Here is a 24,050-nt window from a genome sequence, read left to right as displayed (position 1 = left end):
GGGGCATCTTTTTATGGAACAAGCTGCCAGAGGAGGTAGGTGAGGAAGGTACAATAACAGCATTTAAAAGATATTTTGACAGGATAGGTTTAGGTGGAAGGTACACAAAAATGCTGGAGAAACTCAGCGGGTGCAGAAGCATCTATGGAGCGAAGGAGAAAGGCAACGTTTCGGCCCGAAACGTTGCCTATCTCCTTCGCTCCATAGATGCTTCTGCACCCGCTGAGTTTCTCCAGCATTTTTGTGTACCTTCGATTTTCCAGCATCTGCAGTTCACAAGGTTTAGATGGATATCGGTCAAATGAGGGCAAATGGGACTAGCTTAGATGGGGCATCATGGTCAGCATGGACGAATTGGGCCAAAGGGCCTGTTTCTGTGCTTTATGATTTGATGACTCTATGACTTTACGTACAACTTACGATGACCAGTTCCGTCAGAGTTTTACCTTCTTCTCTCATCTCTTCATACTTTCTCCATGCTATGTACTTCCTCCATGCTTTCTGGATGACACGAGCGAATCTATCAAACTTCCGTTCTCTCATTTCCTCCAAAAGGAAAAGCTGGAATTTCACCGCAGCGGATGGTTAATGACAGGAGTGAAGGAGTGACAGAGAAAGAAATCAGTTAGACACGGATACAACCCTGCTGGATGGTGAACAGGCAAAGTTGCTCAGCACACAGCCGCTGCTGCGGCTCGAGAATAAATCCGGTTTGGGCACTGAGACTCAGCTCAATAAACGATGTGAACTCAAGCCACAGCGATAACTTACTGATTCTGGGTTCTTGATGAATATTTTATTTTTGCCCATCTGGTACTGGTCGGAGTCCATGTTGACAGAACGCAGCAAATGTTGAGTACCTTGACGTTCATCGCCACTCCAACGGGGCCAGGTCTCTGGTGTGAGGATGGCATACCTTTAAACAAGGGGAAAGCACAGACACCGCCTTAGTCAAAGGTAAAGGAGCTCCACATGTCTGCATTTGTACAGAGTCATATAACCGTACAGTACGGAAACAGGCCCCTCAGCCCACCTTTTTCATGCCGACCAAGATCGCATTTTGGGTTAGTCCCATTTTCCTGCATTTGGCCCATATACCTCTAAACCCTTCTTATCCATTTATCTGTCCAAATGTATTTTAAAAGTCAAATTTGTATCCACTTCTATAGTTTCCTCTGGCAGCTCGTTCCAGATGCGGACTTCCCTCTGAGTGAAAGTGTTACCCCCGAGATCCCTCTTAAAACTCTCCTCTCTCATCTCAAGCCTGTGTCCTCCAGTTTTAGAATCCACTACACTGGTAAAATAGAATGTGAGTGTTCACTTTATCCATCTCCCTCATGATCTTGTGCAGCTCAATAATGTCACGCCTCAACCTCCAGAGAAAAAAGTCCTAACCTATCCAACCTCTCCCAACTCAAGCCCACAAGCCCAGACAACATCCTGGTGAATCTCTGCTGCACTCTTTCCAACTTAATGATGTCCTTCCTATTACTGTGGTCTCATCAATGACTTGTTCAGCTGCATCATGATGTCCCAACCTTTGTACTCATTACACTTCCCAAGCATGCAAAATGCTTTCTTTCCTACCCTGCCACTTGACATGTCACTATCAGGATGCGATCAGACATTATTACAGCAAACATTGAAGTCTCTCTGTCTTTATGATCTTATGTCACATTTCTTGTCTTGCACCATCATGGACTTGTTTCTAATTGTGTTTCTGCACTAACGTCTTGTTTAGCACATTGTTAATGCATGTTGTCCAAGTCTATGTTCTATACTTCACTATACTTGTGCAAAGGGCAACAGACTCGATGGCTTGAATTTTATATATAACATCCAGAGAAAAAAGTCCTAACCTATCCAGCTCTCCCTACAGTTGCCATGTCCACACAAGACCAGGGAAGCCCGTTGTCCTGAGCCTTAGCCAGTTAAACCCACGGGTGTAATCTTTCCATCACAAATCACCAGAAATGTCCTTTTCCCATTGGTACCTCTGCAACTCTCTGAACCCAAGCAAGATGAGAGTTACATGCAAACAGTTCACATTCACATGAGAAGCTGAGCAGAAGAGGCCGTTTGGCTCATCGGACTAACCCTGCCATTCCTCGAGATCATGGCTCCACCACCAACTTCCTGCACCATCACATATCCCTCGATTCCCTTAACATCCAGAAAGCTCTCCCTCACTTTCTTGAACACACTCAAGTTGTTAGTGATGTAATTTATTTCACTTTATTTAAATCCTCCAGTTTGGCAGGAGATACCAACCTAAGCCATTGGATCAATGGTTCAGGTCTCAAACCCACCCCCGGCTCCCAGAGGTTGGGATGGGTGGTGCTGTGATAAAGCTGCTTGGAAGATGTCCAACCAGATTTGGCAATCTCATTAAACTGTGCGTAAAGTTAATAAAGACACCCAGCTCCCTTTCATTTTGCACACTGAGCATCTGAGCGGATATACTGTCGGGGGTGAGAAGTCATATATAGGAATGTACCTCTGTATGAATTTTGGGAAAGCCCTTCTGAAGGCAAATCCAGCTCTCCGCACTCGAATATTCTCCTTCAGTCCCAGGTATTCAACTTGATGTTTTGCCCTGAGAGATTTTGGATTGAAAAAGAGAGATTAGAAATATATCACTTCCTCAGTCAATGTTAAGAATGATTACTTTGGGTGAGATACTTGTGGATTTATCGTAACAGCATCAAACTACCGATGCATCACATAAATAGTTTAACTGAGCAACATCACTTCATCACACTGCAGGCTTTTGCATCTTACTTCTGCTGTTGAATCTGAGCACACAAGACATTTCCCCCACTGAAGCTTTTACCTGATTTTACTATCAGACGCTTCCCAGACTGATTCAGTGGATGTAAAAAATGAATCTAATCACGCAGATTGGTTACAACAAGTGGCGAACTGAGCACCGAATCCCAACGTTTCTTGCAATGATCCGCTTGCATTCTCAATCACCTATACCCCGGGAGAGTCAAAAATATTTCCACTGAGGGAGAAAGCGTTTAGTCACGCCAATAACAACAAATCACTGTGAGGTTGTCAACCAAATTAAACCAATAAAAACCTACCTGCTCTCCTCCCAGTCCCTTGGTTTCTTGGTCTCGTTGGGTTTTATACAACGGATGTAATGTGGAGTACACTTCATTAACCTGCTTACCAGGTCATTTGCTTGTTTCTAAATCAGAGAAAGGAATGAACAACTATAAAAACTACCCGTATTTTGAATACCTACTAAACGATCCTCTTATTAGCTAGGATGTAATCCCGATATTCCAACCCACCTCGTGATCCTTGGTCCTTTTTCTCTGTAGCTGTTACACTATAATACTGCAACCACTACATTCTGCACTGTGTTTAAGAAGGAACTGCAGATGTTGGAAAATCGAAGGTACACAAAAATGCCGGAGAAACTCAACGGGTGCAGCAGCATCTATGGAGCGAAGGAAATAGGCAACGTTTCGGGCCGAAACCTGAAGAAGGGTTTTCGGCCCGAAACGTTGCCTGTTTCCTTCGCTCCATAGATGCTGCTGCACCCGCTGACATTCTGCACTGTGATATTTTTCTCTTTGCTCTACCACTTGCGCGTAGCTTGACTGTACTCATGTATGGAGTTAGTTGATTGGATATCATGCAGAGTATAATAAATCATTATCAATATCAAGTCCATGTGAAAGGAAAGCAAAAATCTTCCATTCAGTGGATTTCATCGCCTGGCGTGCAGTTCCAGGCACTTTGGGGCTGGGAAAGTGAGACACACATTGTTCCATTTCAGACACGTGTTTGCACTGCAACCTAATCTATGTGTGGTGTGGGGAGTGAGCAAGGCAGACGCAGGAAACCAGTTTATTACTTGGGAACGTGACAACTTACACACTTGATCAGATTCCTTCCCCACCCACTCCTGCCCAAAATGTTGACTATCCATGTCCTCCAGTGATGCTGCCTGACCCACTGAGTTCCTCCAACACTTTGTGTTTTACGCAACTGTCTAGCGTCTGCAGTTCCTTGCTGCTCCAGGGTAATTTACAGATGTGCGGGTTTGTAGATTAATTGGCTTCAGTACAATTGTCCCTACTGTTTAGGGAGTGGATGAGAAAGTGGGATAATATAGAACTAGTATGAACAGGTGATTGATGGTGAGCGTGGAGACAGTGAGCCAAAGGGCCTGTTTCCATGCTGCACCTTACAAGCAATCAAAAGCCAAAAGGTATGGAGTGAGATTCCCCCCTGCCCATGCATGGCAGGAGATGAAACAAATAAATAAACAAAGCTTTTAGTGTAGATGCGGCATCTTGGTCAGTATAGACGAGTTGGGCTGAATGACCTGTTTCTGTACTGCATGACACTTTGACTGAAATCATACATGCTTTTAGTTTCCTATAAATCTGACATATGATCAAATATTTATTGCAGTCATCATTTAATTTTCAAACTTATTAAATCTGGCATTCCATGAAACTGACTTTTAAATCATATTGCAGAAAAAGTGCCATAGCTGCCTTGCAGAGGAAGGAAACAGAGTTGCAGTGATCCCTGCATCCACATGGTGGCAAGCAAGGGGAAGGAACGGAACTGCCGACTGAGGAAAGTGGTTCTGAGACCCAGTAGGTTGTAATGTGGAAACATCAGACTGGGAATAAACAATCTCAGCTCTCATCATCACCTCGTTTTCCGTAGATACAACAAACTGCTGATGCTGTTTACAAAAAAAAGGCACAAAGTGCTGGAGGAGCTCAGTGGGTCAGGCAGCATCTCTGGAGAATCTGGATTGGTGATGCTTTAGGTCGGGACACTTTTTCAGATTTATTGTGGTGGGGGGTGGGAAAGTGGTAACGTTGGGGCAAAGCCTGGCAAGTGGCACCTGTATACAGGTGAGAGGGAGATTTGGATAGACATGACTGGTCTGAAGTTGGAAACGTCACCTATCCATGTTCTTCAGAGTTGCTGAGTTTCTCCAGCACTTTGTGCGTTTTTATTTACCCTGTTTTCTGGAATAAATGTTGCAGGAAATAGAATTGAGTCAGAGTCAAAGAGTGGCCTGAGTGGATTAATCTGACAGAGGAACACTGTTGACTTTAACTCTTGATAGATACCTTGATCTTTGTGCTTGCTGTGGTGGGTCTGCCTTTCTTCTCATTTTGTAGATTATCTGGAAACAGCGATTGAATGAAACGGCTGCAAGGAGAATCACTCAGATCAGAAGGAGACAACAGGCCACTCGGCCCCTCAAGCCTGCCCCATCACCCAATCCAGTCACGGCAGATCTGCCTCAGGCATCAACTCATCTCCCGTGCAAGTTTGACACAGGCCTCAACTCCGACACAGCTTGACTTGGCCTCCGCAGTCTTCTTTGGCAAAGAATTCCACAGATTCACCTCCCTATAACTCATGAAATTCCTCCTCATCTCCTTCCTAAAGGAACACCCTTAAATTCTGTAGCTATGACCGGATGTCCTAGACTCTCCCACCAGTGAAAACATCCTTTCTACATCCACTCTATCGAAACCTTTTGCTATTCGGTACATTTCAATGAGGTCCCATGTCATTCTTCTAAATCCAGCGAATACGGGCCCAGTGCTGTCAAACAAATTCTGTACGTCCCTTCCATTCTCATACCCACAACCACGCACTCTACTGATCAGCATGACCACTAGCTTCCCCCAATAATGTCAACACCTGATCGACACAGTGGCAAAACGGTAAAGTTGCTGGCTTACAGCGCCAGAGACCCAGGTTCGATCCTGGCTCCAGATGCTGCCTGTACTGAGTTTGCATGTTCCCCCTGTGATTGCGTGGGTCTTCTCCAGGTGCTCCTGTTTCCTCCCACATTCCAAAGACTTGCAGGTTTGTAGGTTAATTGGCTTCTGTAAATTGCCCCTAGTTTATGGGATATACAGTAACTAATGTACAGGTCGGCATGGACTTGGTGGGCCGAAGGGCCTGCTTCCCCGCTGTATCTCTGAACTACACTAAAACCTTCCCTGCCCTCCCACTCACTCTGCCAGTGAAACCAACCATCATGTCATTTGCACATCCTCGTCTCCAGGGCTCCTGTTGTTCCTTCCACAAACCACAGGCAAACCAACCTCTGAACCAGATGTCTCCCCTCACCACACCCTGCACTGGAATCACCTGGTGATCACCAATGCCCCCTGGATTTCTCTCGCATTGAACTCTCATCTGTGACGAGTTAAAAAGCAGGATCGGAAAGTAACGACAGGATTACCTCTGTTGCACTGTGCTGTCAGCATGCTAGTAAGATACAGCAGATGGATGTGTGGCTGGTGAGATGGCAAGGGAGGGAGGGGGGCATTAGATTTCAGTGACACTAGAAATGTCCTTTCAGAAGGGGGGGGGGGGGGGGGGGGGGGGGGGCAGTGAATTCAGTTTGACAGGAATGTGGGAACTTCAAAGGGAATTCAGGAAGGAGGTAACCAAAACGGGGAAAGTGAAATTAGAAAAGCAGAACAAAATCAGAAAGCAATGGGAAAGGGTGGAGGTACAAAATGTTTAAATGACAAATAAATGAATTAATGGCATCAATATGTTGACAGGTATAATCTCATTACTACTATGGAAATGTAGCAGCAGATCGCCCAATGCTGGGAACCAGGAATATTCCCGGATATATTATATTGAGAAGGCACAAACAGGAAGTAAAAGAGATTAGTGTGGTGCGGTAATAAGAGAGGAAATCAGTACAGTGGTGAGAGATTAGTTAGGCTTCATATGTCATGGTGTAGAATTAGAGTCAATGGTAGGTGAGGATTGAACATTGGGAGTTATTTACAGGCCATCCTGGGTGCAGCATATATCAGGAACATAGAGGAACTGTACTTTAAAATGCAAGTGCATCTTATCCCTCAGAATCCTCTCCAGTAACTTTCCTACCTCAGATGTTTGGCTCACTGTTCTATGAGTCTCAGATTTTTCCGTCGTTGCCCTTCTTAAAAAGAGGCACAACATTAGCCACCCTCCATTCATCCGGCACCTCACCCGTGTCTAACGATGATTCATTGATCTCAGAATAGTGGACTCAGCAGTTACTGTCACTGTGTATGGGTAGACATTGACATCAATCTCGGAGCACTGGTTTAACGAGGTACTGACACGTTATTAGAGACACTACAGAACTAATCTGAAGGTTTCAAATGTTTAAATACATGTTGAAATACATCTTTTCAGGAACACGAGTGATGGATGGTGAATAACTCACTGTTCACTGCTCTGCATCAGCTCAATCAAGTCGGTGAAGAGGACATCTCTGTTGCGCTCACAACATCCGTTTACATCATAGGATACCTGCAGGGAGATAGTTTAACCAAAGCCCAGATGTATCACTTAGAGAAAATAAATCTTTAGGTTTATTATTATCATGTGTACTGAGGTACATGCTCTGCTCTTGAGTGGAGAATAGTCTCATCCAAAGTGTGAATGGAGGACCAGAAAAGGAGGAGCAAAGGGCCAGGCTGAGGAAGGGTCCTTACTCGAAACATCGCCTGTCCATTCCCTCCACAGATCCTGCCTGACCTGCTGAGTTCCTCCTGAACAGGTGTCCCCAGAATACCGTGCGGTGATGACCCAGGACATGGGAGCACGTTTCTCTCAGACTCCCTGCCCTAAAGTCAACCAAACTAAACAGACTGACTGATTGAAAATTGAATCGAGTGGCCTCCTCTTGTTGAAATGTCAAAGCTCTGTCTCTTCAGTGTGATTTACATATAATCTTGTTTCTGGCAAATTTGTTCCTTAATTTCTCCAACTTGGGACAGTTTATTGATAATATTGACCACAGTTGGAGGGATTGGACCCTTCTTCAGACCGACGAACACTTACTGAAATCATTGTGGGATCTACCAGCAGAGAGGTGAACCAGCATTACTCCTTCTGTGTGGGGAACCAAGGCTCTCCTGTTGCCAGAACGGGTGCCTTATTATCTCCAACCATCTCTCAAAATACCCGCCTTGCATTACCTTCCTCTGATAAATGTTATGCTTCTAAATTTGGGTTTCTCTCCTTCTCTCCCTGCCACAACTTCTACAAACATGGGGGCTGTGAGCATCTCACTGGTGCAGATATCCTTCATGTGGAAGCTTTGGTGAGCTATTCTGTGGTGAGACACGTTCGGCCTCCTTGATCCGCCAGCACCTTGTGTTTTACCAAAGATACCAGCATCTGCAGTTCCTCGTGGCTTTAATCCTCTTTGATCCTACTATTAATCATTGACCACATATTTAGAGATCAATGCATGATGATGAGGAGCAGGAAACCTCTTTCCCTGGCTGGAAAGCGTCAAAGTCAACATGAAACCCTGCGGCAAAGATCATAGAGCAAATCTTTGCCCTGCGGTGGATTAGCACAGCATAGGCCAACTGATGAAATGCATTACCCAATGAAACTTCAGAGGAAACCCTATTTAACGTGGCATTATTGCTTCCATTGGTTGGTGATGGGTTTCAAACATTAATTGTTGTTTCTTTTGTTCATTGTCTGATTGAGTCACACTTACCGTCTCATCTCATTCTGTTTGAGGTGAGAGGAATGAACTACAAGTCAGGGTTGCAAACAATTATTTCCTCTGCTTCGGTAAGGTTACAAAAGTCACAGGGAGGGGAAATTGCACGTAGATGAGACGTGATATGCAAATGCGTGTGAATTTTGGTTACCTTCCCGGCGTAGTGGTGGATTATGAACCCTTGGTTATAGCTGTTGAAGTGATTGTGACCTCCCACCGCGGCCTGGAGCTTCTGCAGTAACGTGGAGTCGGCCCCCTCTCCCGTGGCGTGCATCGTGGCACAGACATCATCCAGGACACACATAATTCCAGGCGGACTCTGGAAAAATAAGAACAACAATTCCACTGGGCACATGGATGAGAACTCTTTGGGTGCCTCAACTAAAGTTAATCCAACAAAACAATTTCTATTAAAAAAACCCACCAACTGCTGGAGTAACTCAGTACCTGCTGGGTCAGGTACCATCTCTGGAGAACATGGAGAGGTGAAATTTCTTCTTCGGATTTCTAGTTTTCACTGGTGGGGGAATCATGGGGGAGAGGTCCTGGATGCACCCCCTCATCTGTATCCACCTATCACTCGCCAGGCTATGAAACGTACTTATTCCATCCCATCCCCAGATGCTGCCTGACCTACTGAGTTACTCCAGTACTTTGTGTTTTACCAGCCTTTGCAGTTCCTTGTGTCTCCATGGGTATGTGGAACGGGCTGCCAGAGGAGGTAGTTGAGGCTGATACTCTAACATAATTTAAAATACATTTGGGCAGATACATGGATAGGAAAGGTTTAGAGGGATATGGGCCAAACGCGGGCAGGTGGAACTAGTGTAGATGGGGCATCTTGGTCAGCATGGGCAAGTTTTGCCAAAGGACCTGTTGCTGAACTCTATGAATCTACGACACAATCCTTTATTTTCATGTGAACCATTTTGATGAGTTGCTCAGTGAAATAGATAAAAAATATACACATCAACTCTGCCTCCCTCTCCACTGGCATAGCCTGATCTACAGCACTTAAACTTTCTGGGTTTTCAGTCTACACTTGGGAAAATGACTTACGGTACCTTGTTTTCGATAAGATCACAGACAACTTTGTTATTGAAGTACTCAATGGGGGTCCACTTTATCCCCTCCTGTACATATTCTTCCTGTAGATTGGAGGGAATAGCATGTTTCAGCAGGCATGGCACCAGAAAACTGTTACCATTACAACGCTTTACCCATCTTTAACTTCAAACCACTTCTGCTAACATTGACATTTTTGTCTATTATATAGTATCTAGGTGCATTGTGTTTACAGGGCTGTTTTGTTACTGCGAGTAAGAATTTAATTGTTCCGTTCTTGGTACATATGACAATTAAACATTCTTTAAATTCAGTTAGGTGTGAATCGCAAACATTGCTCCATGTTGTAGTATTTCTATCGCAGCTAATTTAAAGTTTAATATCAATTTAATATCCAGGTACAGAGTCGAGTCATTTTTCTTTTTTTGGCAATGCCAATAGTAACACAAAAAAGAAAACTGACTAGGCTCTGTATCTAGATATTAACTGGCTTGTCGTTTTACAGGCGTGTTATTTTACAGGTGTGTTATTTTCTTACCTGTTCAGCTTTCAGAGTTAATTCAATGAAAATCTGCTGAAGCTTCTCATTTACAAAATTAATGCAGAACTGTTCAAACCCATTTCTCTGTGAGAAGGAAGGAAAATTTTATTTTCAGATATTCTGGCATCGAAAAAGGTGCAATCGGCCCATTTAATATATGCTAGCCCACCGAGTGATCCCATTCCCCATCATATTTCCTTTAAGTTTGTCCCTTTGTATCTTAAAGCGATGCCCTCTGTTCTTTGACATTTCCACCCTGGGAAGAACGTTCTGAGTGTCTACCTGTCAATGCCTCTCATAACTTTATTTTATTTTATCGGGTCTCCTCTCAACCTGTGATCCAGAGAAAACAATGCAAATTTGTCCAACCTCTCGTTACAATTAAAGCCCTTTAATCCAGGCATCATTCTGGTAAACCTCTTCTGCACCCTCTCCACATCCTTCCTGCAATGGGTAGACATGAAATGCACACAATACCACCTGACCAAAGTTGCAATGTGACTTCCTGACTCTTATACTCAAAGGCCCGATACACACCATGCACACCATACACCTTCTTCACCATTCTATCTACTTGTGTGTGTTGTCACTTTCAGGGAGCCATGGACTTGGACCTCAACATTCTTCTGCACATCAATGCTGTTAAGGGTCTTGCCCTTAAGTGTGTACTTTCCCTTACATTCCACCTGCAAAAGGTTTTCAGTTAAATAAACTCTTGGAGACCAAGGGAAACAACTATTATTGCCTTAAATCTACAGAAAGAAAGCTAGCAGGAAAATACACTCCTGTAACAGGGTAAATGATGATGACAGTATGCCAGAATTATACTTGGATTAGAGCCATGAGCTACAGGGAGAGGTTGGACAGACATGGATTTTTTTTCTCTCTCGACAGTGATAACCTTTTCCCCAGGTTGAAAATGTTCCCCGGCTTTTTCTTTTGTCTTTCTTTTCTTTCTCTTTTTTGTTTTGTTTTGTTTAAATAAAAAATTGGAAAGGAAAAAAAAAAAAGAAAATGTCAAATATGAGAGAGCATAACTTTAAATTGAGAGGAGCAAAGTTTAAAGGAATTGTATGAGGCGCTTTATTGTACAGGCGGTGATGGGTACCAGGAATGCGCTACCTGGGGTGGTGGTGAAGGCAGACACGATAGCGGTGTTTATGGGGCTTTTAGATAGGCACAAGGACAATGGAAGGATATGGATCACGTGCAGGAAGAGGAGTTCAGTTTATCTTAGCATCATGTTTGGCACGGACATTGTGGGCTGATGGGCCTGTTCCTGTGCTGCCCGTTCTATGCTCGATGTTCTATCTATTGGTTAATTCACATTCCAGAAGCCACACCTCTGATCAGCTCACACTTCAGGGTCATGCGGGTCACAATTCTAACGGATTTATCAGAAGCCAGCAGCTGAGTGTGTACCTGGAAAAGATGCCAGAGATTCAGCATATCTGGGTTACATTCTGCTTCAGATATCTGGGTCACGGATGTTTGTCTGACCCCAGTGTATTGTACAGGGAGAGAATGTCTGAGAGCTGAAGTATTTGTATATCATCTGTGTGCAAGAATGATTCGATGACACACAGTAATTTAGACCCCACCCTCAGTTGTATAGATGGAGTGTGTGTGTGTGTGTGATTAGAGCATTGAACATAGAACAGTACAGCACAAGAACAGGCATTTCGGCCCACGATTTCTGTGCCATACCCTGATGCCAAGATGAACTAATTACCTTTATAGGACTTTGGTTGTATTTGGAGTATATTGTGCAGTTCTGTTTTCCCCATTACAGGAAGGGTGTGGTGGGTTTGGAAAGAATGCAGAGGAGGTTTACCTTGAATTAGGAAATATTAGCTATAGGGAGTTGTTGTCAGACTTGGAATGTTTTCCCTGGAACACTGGAGGTTGCGGAGAGACCTGAGAGAAGTATATAAAATTATAAGAGGATAGATAGAGTAGACAGAATATTTTTTCCCAGGATGGAAATACTAAAAACTAGAGGGCATAGCTGCAAGGTGAGAGGGGCAAAGTTTAAAAGAGATGTGCAGGGTAAGTTTTTTTACACAGATGGTGACGAGTGCCTGGAACATGTTTGGAACATTAAAATACTTTTGGATAAGCATGTGGATATGCAGGGAATGGTGGGGTATGTGTTATGTGCAGGGAGATGAGAGTTGGTCTTGGATTAATGTTCAGAACAGACATAGTGGGCCGAAGGGCCTGTTCCTGTGCTGTACTGTTCTATGTAATCACACACAGACTCTGGAGACCCTTTCTCTGCTCCCGAACAATGATGCTTTTAGACTTATTTTTACTGACTGAATTATTTCCAAATCCTGGGCAGAGATCATAAAATATATTGTTGTGTTTACAAAACAATGGCAGCAATTATCTAGAAAAGTAAAGGTTAATAACGATTGAAATGTAACCTGGACAATTGTGCTGTCATTGTGCCATTGTGTTTGTTGCCTTGGAAGTGTACGGCCTGGGAGAACTTAAACAGGATGGTGACATCTGCACAACCCGTCCACCTCACCCCCGAGAGAGGAGCACTGCATGGATCGAGCAGATCGAGCAGCATCTGGAGATGGGGTGGAATGGGCTTTGGTTGGCCATGTGATTGGAGCAATACTGAACCCAAAGGTTGTTTGGGATGTTCTATCCAATCTCTCCTTGTAGAACCCCCCCCCCCAAACCCAGGTTTTACCAACAAGAAGAACAGATTAAAGTACAGTCGTGGGGAGATTATGGAATCCTGGCAGGGAAATCCCGTGGATCATTTTAACAACCTCCTTTTGTTTGAGGGGCAATTTTGAAATGCCCACCCCTAATGCCCAATAATTAAAACCATGTGGCCTTTAATCAAAAGATGCACGCACTCACAGACCAACAGTTCAACCTGCGTCCTCCGTCTCTGCAAAGATGAACCTTCATTGAAATCACTTCCAATTACATTCCTACATGCAACCAGGAGAAGCGGAGATTTGGAACAGGTGCAACTGTAGGGCTCGTGCAGAAAACTAAGGGACCCGATCTTTGTGCGTTACCTGGAAAATTTCAAAGCCGTAAATGTCCAGCACTCCTATACTGTATTCCTCGTGGGGTTTCTGCATAGCTTTGTTGACAGCCTAAAATAAAGAAAGAACACAAGGTGGTGACATGAGGAATTAAAATGATAGGGTCCCTCAGTACGTAACCCTGCATCAAATGTTCAACTTTGGAAAGCTCTTGCAGCGCGAGTTTATACAGTCGTACGTAGTTTTGTAGACATATGCCTTATGGAAATAGACCCTTCAGCCCAACTTGACCATGTTGATACATTTCCCAATAGAGCGTTATCCTCAGACCGCTTGTTCCATACATCTACTATCCTTTGTGAGAAAAAGTTATCCCTCGGGGCCCTGGCAAATGTTTCCTTTCTCACCTGAACGTATGCCAGAAAAAGTTCAGACTATCTACTCCAGCTATGCCTCTCATAATTATATATTCATATCAGGTCTCCCCACAGCCTATGATGCCCCAGAGAAAACAATCCAAGTTTGTCCAAACTCTCCTTGTGTCCAATAATGCAGACAGCATTCTCGTAAACCTCTGTTTTAATTACGATTGGTGTTCAATGTCCCCTACACTTTGTGAATATGTCCATTAGAAATGTAATCATTTTTAGTTCTAGCCCAAAATAGAATCACTGAGTCACACAGATTGGAAACAGGCCCTTCGGCCCAACTCATCCATGTCAACCAAGATCCCTTGTCTAAGCTAGTCCCATTTGTCCACATTTGTCCCATACATCTCGAAGCATTTCCTAACCATGTACCTGTCCAAATATATTTTAATTGTTGTTATAGTACCTGTCTCAATTACTTCCTATGGCACCTCGTTCCATATACCCATCACCCTCTGTGTGTAGTAAATCTTTTCCCTCTCATCCTAAATGCAAGTCCACTGTTCTTGACTCCCCTCCCCTGGGCAAAAGGCTGTGCATTCACTGAGATACTCCAGCACATTTGTACAAGTATACCATAACATCCCGACTTCTTTTTAGACACAAGATGCTGGAATCTTCGTAAAACATAAAGTACTGGAGTAACTCTCCGGGACATGCAGCATCTCTAGTGGCGTATGGATAGTGTATATTTGCGCATTAAACAGCATTTGCAGTTCCTTGTTTCTACATGAAGTAACCAAGGTTGCAAAGACCAGTCCTTGGCTGTGTGGTTTGCCCGAGACCACTTATCCAAATTCAATGATGTCAGCTGTTCTTTTCACCCCTGCAATCAGTTGTTCGTGCTTCGCGAGGAGTTTACCACATATCCCTGACTCTTTATGCAAAACCAGAGTCAGTATCAGATCAATTATCCCTTGAGAAATACTTACATCCACCAGATAGTCAAAGAGTCGAGCATAGAGAGCTTTAGCCAAGGCATCCCGGGTATATCCGGCCTGCTGCACATTCAGGGTCATGTTGATGGACTCCGTCTTGCCTCCCCATTTGCTGTCCATCTTTCTACTTGTCACCTTCTCTCTCAGTTTCATCTCGTTAATTCCCAGTAGGAACGCCGGGAAGGCCAAGTCTTTGTGCAAAGGGAAGGAAGTCAATCAATCATTCACAGTGCCTTCACCAACAACAAATCTAGCATAAATATTTAAATAACCGAGGAGAAAAGTAATAGGCATAGTAATGACTCCCTAGCAGATAAATCTAAAGTATTGGTGAAGAGGTCAAATGGCATACGCCTGCCTTCATTGGCCAGGACATTGAGTATATGATTCAGGAAGTCATGATGCATCTTTAGAAGTCTTTGGTTAGTACATATTTGTGTGCAGTTCTGGTCGCGCCATTACAGGAAGGATGTGTAGGCTTTGGAAAGAGTGCAAAGGAGGTTTCTCAGAATGCTGTCTGATTAAGGGGCATAAGCTAAAAGTTTGAACTGACTTGGGTTGTTTTCTCTGAACACCAGTGGTTGAGGTGAAACCTTTTTTAAAAAAAAATTAATTATTTTTATTAGAAGCAATTGTACTAGAATAAAACATTCGGCATGTAAAATTACACAATTATTGTACAGCTTCAATTTTAACCTTTTAACCTGAAAATGAGGGAAAAGAAGAGAGATAGAACAAGAGAGGGAAAAAGTGAAAAGATAGGACCCCTAGACTACCAACGTAGTGTGGCCAAAGGGTGAATAAAGATGGAAGAGAGGAAAAAGAAAAAAAGAAAAAAGTGGAGATATGCCTGCCCCTCGTTGAGGTGAAACCTGATAGAAGTATATAAAATTATGAAAGATAGAGAGAAGGTAGACAGTTATAACCTTTCTCTCAGAATGGAAATATCAAGTATGGGTCATAGCTTTAAGGTGAGAGGGGCAAGGTTTAAGGGAGCTGTGTGGGGTAATGTTTTAAGTGGTGAGTGCCTGCTACTTACTGCCAGGGGTGGTAATGGAGGTAGATGCAGGTGACAATTAAGCTTTTAGCTGTGCCCATGGACATGCAGGTAGTGGAGGAATATGGATTATGTGCAGGCAGAGTTGGTCTCGGCTTCATGTTCGGTACAGACATTATGGGCCGAAGGGCCTGTTTTTATGCTGTGCTTTTCTATGTGTATCTTAAACTTTGTCCATTAAGCAAGATACTCACAAAAGTGTTCAATGAAGTGGGTCGATGCTGCCCAGTCAAATCATACATTAAATGAGTATAATCAAACCATACACTATTACCACAGGTCGTGCAAGGAGGAAAGTATGGGGATAAGCAAAGACCATGGGGATAAGCAATAAAAAAGGTTCAGGGCAGTGAGTGAGTGGGAACAGTTAGTATGAGAACACAATCCCAAGGCAATGCTTTGTGTGTGACAGTACATATTGGTACGGAGTACTGGCACCTGTTAAAAGTGAAAAACTTGTTTTTCAAATTTTGCCAAGTTTTAACATAAAATCATTGCTGAAGTTTAAAATATCAAAGCTATTAATTAAATTAGGTGCTCAGGCCTTTGAACATCTTAAGCAGCTTGTAGGCTGATGATCTGTCCTACACACCAACAGCAAGGAACTGTCTTGGTTGCACGAAGGCCCTTAATGATTTTGTTTATTGAGTTATCCAGGAGTCCTGTGTTTACAGGTCCGTTATGCTGCTGCAAGTAAGAATTTCATCGTTCTGTTGTCGGTACTTATGACAATCAAACGCTGTGCCACCCCTTGGGTGCTGTTTGTGTGGAGTTTGCATGTTCTCCCTGGGTTTCCTCCAGGTGCTCTGGTTTCCTCTCACATCCCAAAGACATGCAGATTTGGAGGTTAATTTGCCTCTGTAAATTGCCCCTCATCTGTGGATGAGACGAGTGGATGAGAAAGTGGGATAACATAGAATAAACTAAGTGGGCTGGACCAGTTTCCATTCTGTATCTCTAAACTCTTGACTCTTGATATACAGAATGTGAACGCAAAAATGGCACAGACAGAGGATGCGCGGGGAGGTCTGCCTGGGAACATTCTCTGTTCCCACACATATAAAGGAGGGAGGAAAAATAACTGGCCGGCTCCTTCCTTTCTGAAGCGCAGCTTTCCTCGCCTGTCAATCATCACTGTGATGCAAACAGATATTGAAATATGGAGGAATAATTGTTGCTCACGAGCTTCGTTCTCCACTTCTGCATAATTTCCAACTTCCATAAAACTGATGTTCCCGAGGTGCAGAATTCCAGCAACAATGTGCAGCACAATGACTTGAACCTCGGATGGAATACCGATGACCTGCATGGCATTCTAAGGGAAGAGAATTGTCCTCAGTAGTTAGATGGCAAGACAAAAGTTCACAAGAAATTTATTTGAAATATGATCAAGTCAATTTGGAGTTAAAAACATTTAATTGGTTCTGTGTTACTCTCCTTAAATGTAACCATTCAGCAAATAACAAATCACATATTTTCTGAGGACACAAGGACCTGCAAATACTAGTTTACAAAAAACAGACACAGTGTTAGAGTAACTCAGCAGGGCAGGCAGCCTCTGTGGAGATCCTTCACCCTACAATGATGTAATCAGTTTTATAAACACATTTCTCTCATGATGGTTGCATGTCTGATTGCAGATGAGACAAAAATAGTTCCTGGAATGTCTGACAGGAAACTTTGGCATTGAACATAGAAGAGTACAGCACTGTAAATGCCCTTCAGCCCACAATGTCCGTGACGAACATGATGCCAAGTTAGATTGATCTCATCTGCCTGTACATGATCCATGTCCCTCTATCCCCTTCATATTCATGTGCCTAAAAGCCTCTTAAACACCACTATGGTATCTGCCACCACCACCACCCCTGGCCATGTGTTTTAGGCCCCACCGCTCTCTGTGTAAAAACCTTGCCCCTTCCATCCGCATCATTAGAATGTTAAAGAGAATCCATTTATCATTATGAGGAAAATAACAAAAGCAACATATATGATTAATAAATGTGACCAATACACCAAATCCTTCAGAACACTGAGTGAAGCATCCGGTGACATCCGGCAGAATGTGTGATGCTGATGTGTGTGCACGGCGGCTCTTTGCTCTGCCCAACTGTATTTAACAGCAGCACACATTAGGAACAGAATGAGTTGGACATCTGGACAAATGCGACCTGGCTAGAGATTGGCAAAAATTGGAATGAGGCCAATGAGCTATCCTGAGAAACACCTGATATGGTCGAGAATGGCTTCAGGTGTTGCACTGAAATCAACATTCAATGAGAAGGTTGTAGAGTCATAGTCACACAGCACAGAAACAGGCCCAATGTTGACCACAAGATGCCCCATCTAACCTTGTCCATTTGCCTGTGTTCGGCCCATATCCCTCTACATTTCCCCATCTATACAAGGATCATTTGGGAAAAAAAAGGTAATATATAGAATCGGTGACAACCTTTAGGCTTGAATAGTGACTGAATCAGGAGGTGAAAAGCATGGAGTGGTGATGCAGTGATAGCATGGACTCCATTGGCAGCAGGGGACTGGTTGTGCCCCCAGGACTGGTGTTGGGGCAACAGCCTTGCCTATTGAGGCCTGCTGCTGACATGAAGTAAGTTGCAGAGTGAGTAACACAGACAGGAGCAGAGTCTTGCGAAGGTTTGGCGATAGATTAAGTACATGGACAAATCCTGAAGGGGAAAGAAAGGGTGAGATCGTCGACTCTGGACCCAATGTCTGACAAATTGGAATGATTCAATGAGTCAATCGAACACTAATACAGAAAACACTAAAAGCCAATGAATTTGTATATAAATAATTTAAAAGACAAATGTAGTCCTGCGCGTTATCACAAGAGGTCAGAATACAAAGATGGAGAACTTTTTAACCACAGATACTCAGGTTTGAGCCCATCGGGCACACACAGGACTGGGCACCACAGCTTGGAGCAGATACATTGGTCTGGGAGGAAGTCGAGCTCAGGGTCACCAGATGAAAAGAGGGTGCGAATGGTTAAACCAAGAGGGAATAGTGCAAACAGTTAGAACATGGAACACTACAGTACAGTAACAGGTCATGATGCCAAGTTAAACTAATTTTCTCTGCCTGCACGTGATCAATATCACCCCCATTCCGGCATATCCATGTGCCTATGTTGGCTTGCAGCCCCTTTGGCAGAGAAGTCTAAGGAAAATGTAACTGATTGTTCAGGATGAGTTCTTAGTTTCTTAGTTAGGTGTAAAAAAATTGTATCATCTGTCCAGTCCAGAACAAAATAATTGGAGCAAAATCTTTCAGGGTGATATGGAAAGCATCTCCTCTCAGAAACATTGTGGGAATCTGGGAAACGTTCCCCACAAACTGTCTCAGTTGGTTCGTTGAAATTTTCAGAAGGGAAACAAGTAATGTTGTGGTGTGAAGGGTTTTGGCATAGGGTGAGATCTGGAGTTAATTAGGACAGCTCTGGTCCAACTGAATATAGAATGTTCAAGGGCATGTTAAGGTCTGTCAACTAAGCATCGGGGAGAGAACAGTATAGCACAGGAGAACAGGTCAAGGCCCTCCCGAATATTGTCACTGGGAACAGACTATAGGATGCTCGCTGAGTCCAGCGCTATATGGACCACGAGTGTGAGAAAAGTCTCTCAAGTCTATCAGTCTGAAGAATGATCCCAACCTGTCCATTCCCCCCACAGATGCTGCCTGACCCATTGAGTTCCTCCAGAACTTTATGCTTTGCTCAAGATTCCAGCATTTGCTCAATTGTGTTTTGCTCAAGATTCCATCTGTTCGTCTCGGATTTCAGGAGGAGCTGGTGGAGCTGCTGCTTCACAGTGCAGGAGACCTGGGTTTGTTCCTAACCGTTGGTTACTTTTGTGTCAAGCTTGCACATTCTCTCTGTGACCGTGTGGGTTTCCTCCCACATCCCAAAGATGTGCAGGTTGGTAGGTTAATTGTCCCTCTGTAAATTGCCCCAAATGTCCAGGGCGTGGACGAGAAAGTGGAGGGATAGAACTGAATAGGTGATCAATGGTCAGCATGGACTCGTTGGGCCGAAGGGTCTGTTTCCATGCTGTATCATTTAATCAAACATCAATTATACAGTTTGGCACATTCTGCAGTGATGTGTGCAGCTTAGTTCATAATAAAAACATTTACCATCGTTTCCGCAAACTCTTTCTTGTCATCTGTTCCATCCACCTTGTAAGTCCCTGACTGGTTTAAGTAGAAGTAATACGTAGGATCAGCAATGCCCAGGTTTTCAATCTGCTCCCGGGACGCACCTTCCAGCAGCTATTGGAAGAAAAATGTAACCTTTAATTTACCACTCATTCCCCCTTGCTACAGGGTGTTGAACAGAATCTGTCTTGTATTATCATTGCATGATGCAATCCCAACTTGGCCTAACAAGATGCCCTATCTAAGCTAATTCCATTTGCCAGCATTTGACCCATATCCCTCTAAACCTTTCCTATCCACGTACCTGTCCATAAGTGTGTTTTAAATGTTGTTATTGTATCTGGCTCAACTACCTCCTCTGCCAGCTCGTTGCATACAGCCGCTGCTGTGTAACCCACTGGATACCCAGTACCTATGCGCAACCACACCTTGCAGGTGATGTTACACCTGTAAGTGTTTGCCTTTTCCATCTGGAAGGAAATGACAAAATACCTGGTAGTAGATGTGGAAATTCCTCTCATTCTCATTCTGATTGACAACCCGGGATTTCTCCAGAAGAAAGTTTGAAATCTTTCCACCATCCGGCTCACCACCACGACTGAACTGAATTTCAACGTATTTTCCCTGAGGAAGAAATAATATAGAAATAAAGGATTTAAACACATGCACAGCCAAGCTCACACATATACCATGCATACACACACTTCACAACATACAGGTAACAGGACCAATTTTCCCTGCAGCTAGATTTCCCATCGGGACCACACATCTCAGACCCCTGAATCTCTACAGAACTTTTTTGATCAGTGCAATCCAGCAGATCACCAACATTGCAGGGACACAAAGAGTTATGGAGGGAGAATCCCTGGGATTCTCCCCGATTGCATTTGTAAACCCTTGGGGTCACTGTGAACCACAAGCAGCTGGATACACCATGATGACACGACACAGGGCGGGATAGTGGTGTAGCGAGTTAATTGCCCCGGTGCGTAGGCAGTGGATGAGAAAGTGGGATAGTATAGAACTGTTGTGAATGGGTGATCGATGGTTGGTGCAGACTGGGTGGGCCAAAGGGCCTGTTGCCATGCAGTATCTTCCAATCAAAATTTGACATCCACAGACACATAGACACCTCCTCTAGGGGTAACTTACAAATCGACTGGAGTTGTTGTTTCGTACGGTCTTAGCATTTCCAAAGGCTTCAAGTAGAGGGTTTGACTGCAGGATGATATCTTTTACGTGCTGAAAACAAATAAAACATAAATGATGTCCTTGCCCCATTATAAACATGCAGCAAATACATGGCCCTCACATTTCTTCCACTGATCCTGGGTGGCATTCAGCTCCCAGCTGGAACGAGAGGATAGAAGATACAGTGATGCCCAGTCACAGCTCCAAGTGCTGACTATGGGTCTGGGCACAGGTGGACACTCTCTTGGCTCATGTCCTTCATCTAGATTTGTCCAGTGCCAGTAGTCCACTACTTATGAGCCAGTATAAGGGAATATTCTGCTGAAAGGTCATCAACCTAAACTGCTCTCTCCCCACAGACGCTGCCTGACCTGCTGAGCGATGTTAGAGAGATGAAGCATGGAAACAGCCCTTTGGTGCACTGAGTCCATACTGACCATCAACCACCCACTTACATTAATCCAATGTTAATCTAATCCAACTTTATTCTCTCCATATTGGCATCAGCTCCCACCAGATTCTACCACTCCCTACACACTTGGGACAATTTACATAGGACAATTAACCTGCAAACCCGCATGTCTTTGGTATGTGAGTGGAAACTGGAGCACCCGGAGAAAATCCATGTGGTTACAAGGAGAATGTGTAAACTCCAAGCAGATAGCACCCGAGGTCAGGATCGAACCCCGGACTTTGATGCAATGAGGCAGCAGCTCTATCAGCTACACCACTGTGTTGCTTTTATATAGGAAATGTAGAATGGTTCTTCAAAGGTAAATAGCCCTGGTTTAACTCCACGCTCTGCCCAATCCCATCTGGTGTTGGGGAGGAGAGCGAACGTTATCTAATAAGTAGGCCAAGTTGACAAAGCAGAAATTCACCTCCACTCTTGGTTGGGGGTGGGGACTCTAATCAGTGTGCCTCAGGCTCCGGTTTTCTCCCACATTCTAAAGATGTACAGATGATCAATGGTCACTGTGAAATTGCCCGTAGTATGGCAGTATTTGGGCTTAGTTAATGGGAAGGTAAGGAGGATAAAATGGGATGAATGTAGGATTGGTGTAACTGTGTGGTTAATGGTCAGCATGATCTGAGAGGGCTGAAGGGCCTGTTTCCTGGCTATACCTTTTGATGACTCTTGGCGAGTTGGGCAGAGGGCTTGGCTCTGTGCTTTATGATTCTACGACTAGGCTGATTGGAAACTCTTCAGTGCCCCAGAGAAGGTGGATCAATACATCGGTTTCTGGCGCCTCTTCCTCTCCTCTGCAAACACAAACTGATGAACCTCAAATAATTTCCCATCAACCCTTCCAGGCTCTGTGATTACCTGAACCTTCGATCCTCCTCCTGATACTTTGGAGACGTAACCCATGATATATTTTGCAGCCACTGTTTTTCCAGCTCCACTCTCACCACTGGAAGACAAAATAAGGGGAGAAAAGTCCCAGAGGTAAGACCTTATCGCAGGCGTTTCCACCACATCCACTGCGATTCTCTCTTAATCTCAGGCTGGCAATCGCTCAACTCATAACAAAAAAATGTCAACGTGATTCAAGAAACAAAGTGAGGGAACAAAGGCAGAACGGTTGGCGTTGGCACATCACATCGAAAGAAGTCTCCCCTTCCCAAACCCTTTCTTCCAAAGCTGAAAACAAATTCAAAATATCAATCACAGAAGAGTTAATCTCAGCAAATTTTCAAAATAAAAGGGAAGAAATATTATTTCATAAAATACAGAACAAGAAGAAATGCAGCAGGAGGTATATGTTCCAAGGACATAATGTGCGTAAAACAAGAAGCAGAACTGCTCACCTGGTGACCTGGGTCCTTTTCAGTGCCCACTGTTCTGTCGAGGTCCCATTCCCCCCACCTCAACACCTCTTGCCGAACCCAAGGGGTTACAGCTTTACAGGACTTTGGCTGGGCCACATATGGAGTTTTGTGTGCAGTTCTGTCATCCCATTACAGCAAGGATGTGATGACTTTGGAGAGGGTGCAGAAGGGGTTTACCAGAATGATACCTGGATTAGAGGATATTAGTTGCAAGAAGAGATTGGACCAAACTTGGATTTTTCTCTGATTCATCAGAGTTGAGGTGAGACTTGATAAAAGTATATAAAATTAGGAGTGGTATTTCCAAACCTTTTACCCAGGCAGAAATATAAAAAAAAATTAGAGGGCATCCGGTTTCTTCCCACATCCCAAACATGTGCAGGATTGTAGGTTAACTAGTTTCTGTAAATTGCTCCAAGTGTGTAGGATGTGAAACTGGGTGACATAACTAGTTTATGGGTGAATTATGTTCGGCGTGGATTCAGAGGGCCAAAGAACCTGTTGCCATGCTATGTTTCTAAACTAAAGTAAACTAAACTAAACAAAATAATACTAAACTAAACTAAACTAGAAACTGCAGATGCTGGAATCTTGAGCAAAACACAAAGTACTGGAGGAACTCAGCGGGCCAGGCAGCATCTGTGGAGGGAATGGACAGATGACATTTTGGGTCGGGACCTTTCTTTACATACCTGATTATAACACACTGGTTCTCTGCATCGATCAACATGTTCCTGTACATATTGTCTGTAAGAGCGTAAATATGAGGCGGATTTTCATACTGAGCCTGCAGAAAGAAAACAAATTGTCTAAGCAAAAGTAGAACTTGCCGAGTGTTGAGGGAGGGTGAGAGGCGGACTTTATTCAAAGCAAAAGTCTTCAATGTGCAAGCTTCACGAGGTGGAATGCATGCTTTAAATATCACTAGGAAGATGTTTTTACATCTGAGTGACAAGTATTGTCACCAGTGACAGGATTACATGATTCTGACAGTTGGTAGCAGTCCCAGTTACACTGGCGACTATACCACAGAATCGCAGCCTCAGTGCAGCAAGATAGAAGACAGTGGCTCCCACACAGTTCTGACCAAAGTGCTGGGGGAACAAATGTAAAAGCTACAAAACAACACCAGATGTTTGGTTTGCATAGAAAAAGTATTAAAGTTACTTACAGCTCCTTGATAAATTTCAACTTCTCTGTCGGTGAAATAAGGCATCTGTTTGAAAGGATTGATTGAGATGAGCACTGTACCGATGTAGGTCTGACAC

General features: G+C 43.8%; 1 protein-coding gene across 1 annotated transcript in view; it reads right to left on the bottom strand.

Moving 5' to 3' along the window:
* The window catches only part of LOC129711185 (unconventional myosin-If-like), a 70,647-nt gene that overhangs the window by 14,516 nt on the left and 32,081 nt on the right, over positions 1-24,050 (bottom strand). Inside the window, exons 3-20 of the mRNA XM_055658646.1 lie at positions 23,954-24,043; positions 23,475-23,569; positions 22,277-22,364; positions 20,911-21,000; positions 20,251-20,382; positions 19,738-19,872; positions 16,765-16,897; positions 14,520-14,716; positions 13,190-13,270; positions 10,140-10,226; positions 9,601-9,684; positions 8,688-8,855; positions 7,238-7,323; positions 5,115-5,196; positions 3,090-3,196; positions 2,498-2,596; positions 772-916; positions 447-561 (exon numbers count right to left, since the gene is read on the bottom strand). Coding sequence (XP_055514621.1) covers positions 447-561; positions 772-916; positions 2,498-2,596; positions 3,090-3,196; positions 5,115-5,196; positions 7,238-7,323; positions 8,688-8,855; positions 9,601-9,684; positions 10,140-10,226; positions 13,190-13,270; positions 14,520-14,716; positions 16,765-16,897; positions 19,738-19,872; positions 20,251-20,382; positions 20,911-21,000; positions 22,277-22,364; positions 23,475-23,569; positions 23,954-24,043 — 2,014 coding nt within the window. The remainder of the gene's footprint in view (positions 1-446; positions 562-771; positions 917-2,497; positions 2,597-3,089; positions 3,197-5,114; positions 5,197-7,237; positions 7,324-8,687; positions 8,856-9,600; positions 9,685-10,139; positions 10,227-13,189; positions 13,271-14,519; positions 14,717-16,764; positions 16,898-19,737; positions 19,873-20,250; positions 20,383-20,910; positions 21,001-22,276; positions 22,365-23,474; positions 23,570-23,953; positions 24,044-24,050) is intronic.

The sequence above is a fragment of the Leucoraja erinacea genome, chromosome 29 (genome assembly GCF_028641065.1).
Source record: "Leucoraja erinacea ecotype New England chromosome 29, Leri_hhj_1, whole genome shotgun sequence".
In the NCBI taxonomy this organism is placed as follows: Eukaryota; Metazoa; Chordata; class Chondrichthyes; order Rajiformes; family Rajidae; genus Leucoraja; species Leucoraja erinaceus.
Note: the sequence above shows the minus strand (reverse complement) of the source record. Positions and strands in the feature narration are given on the sequence as shown.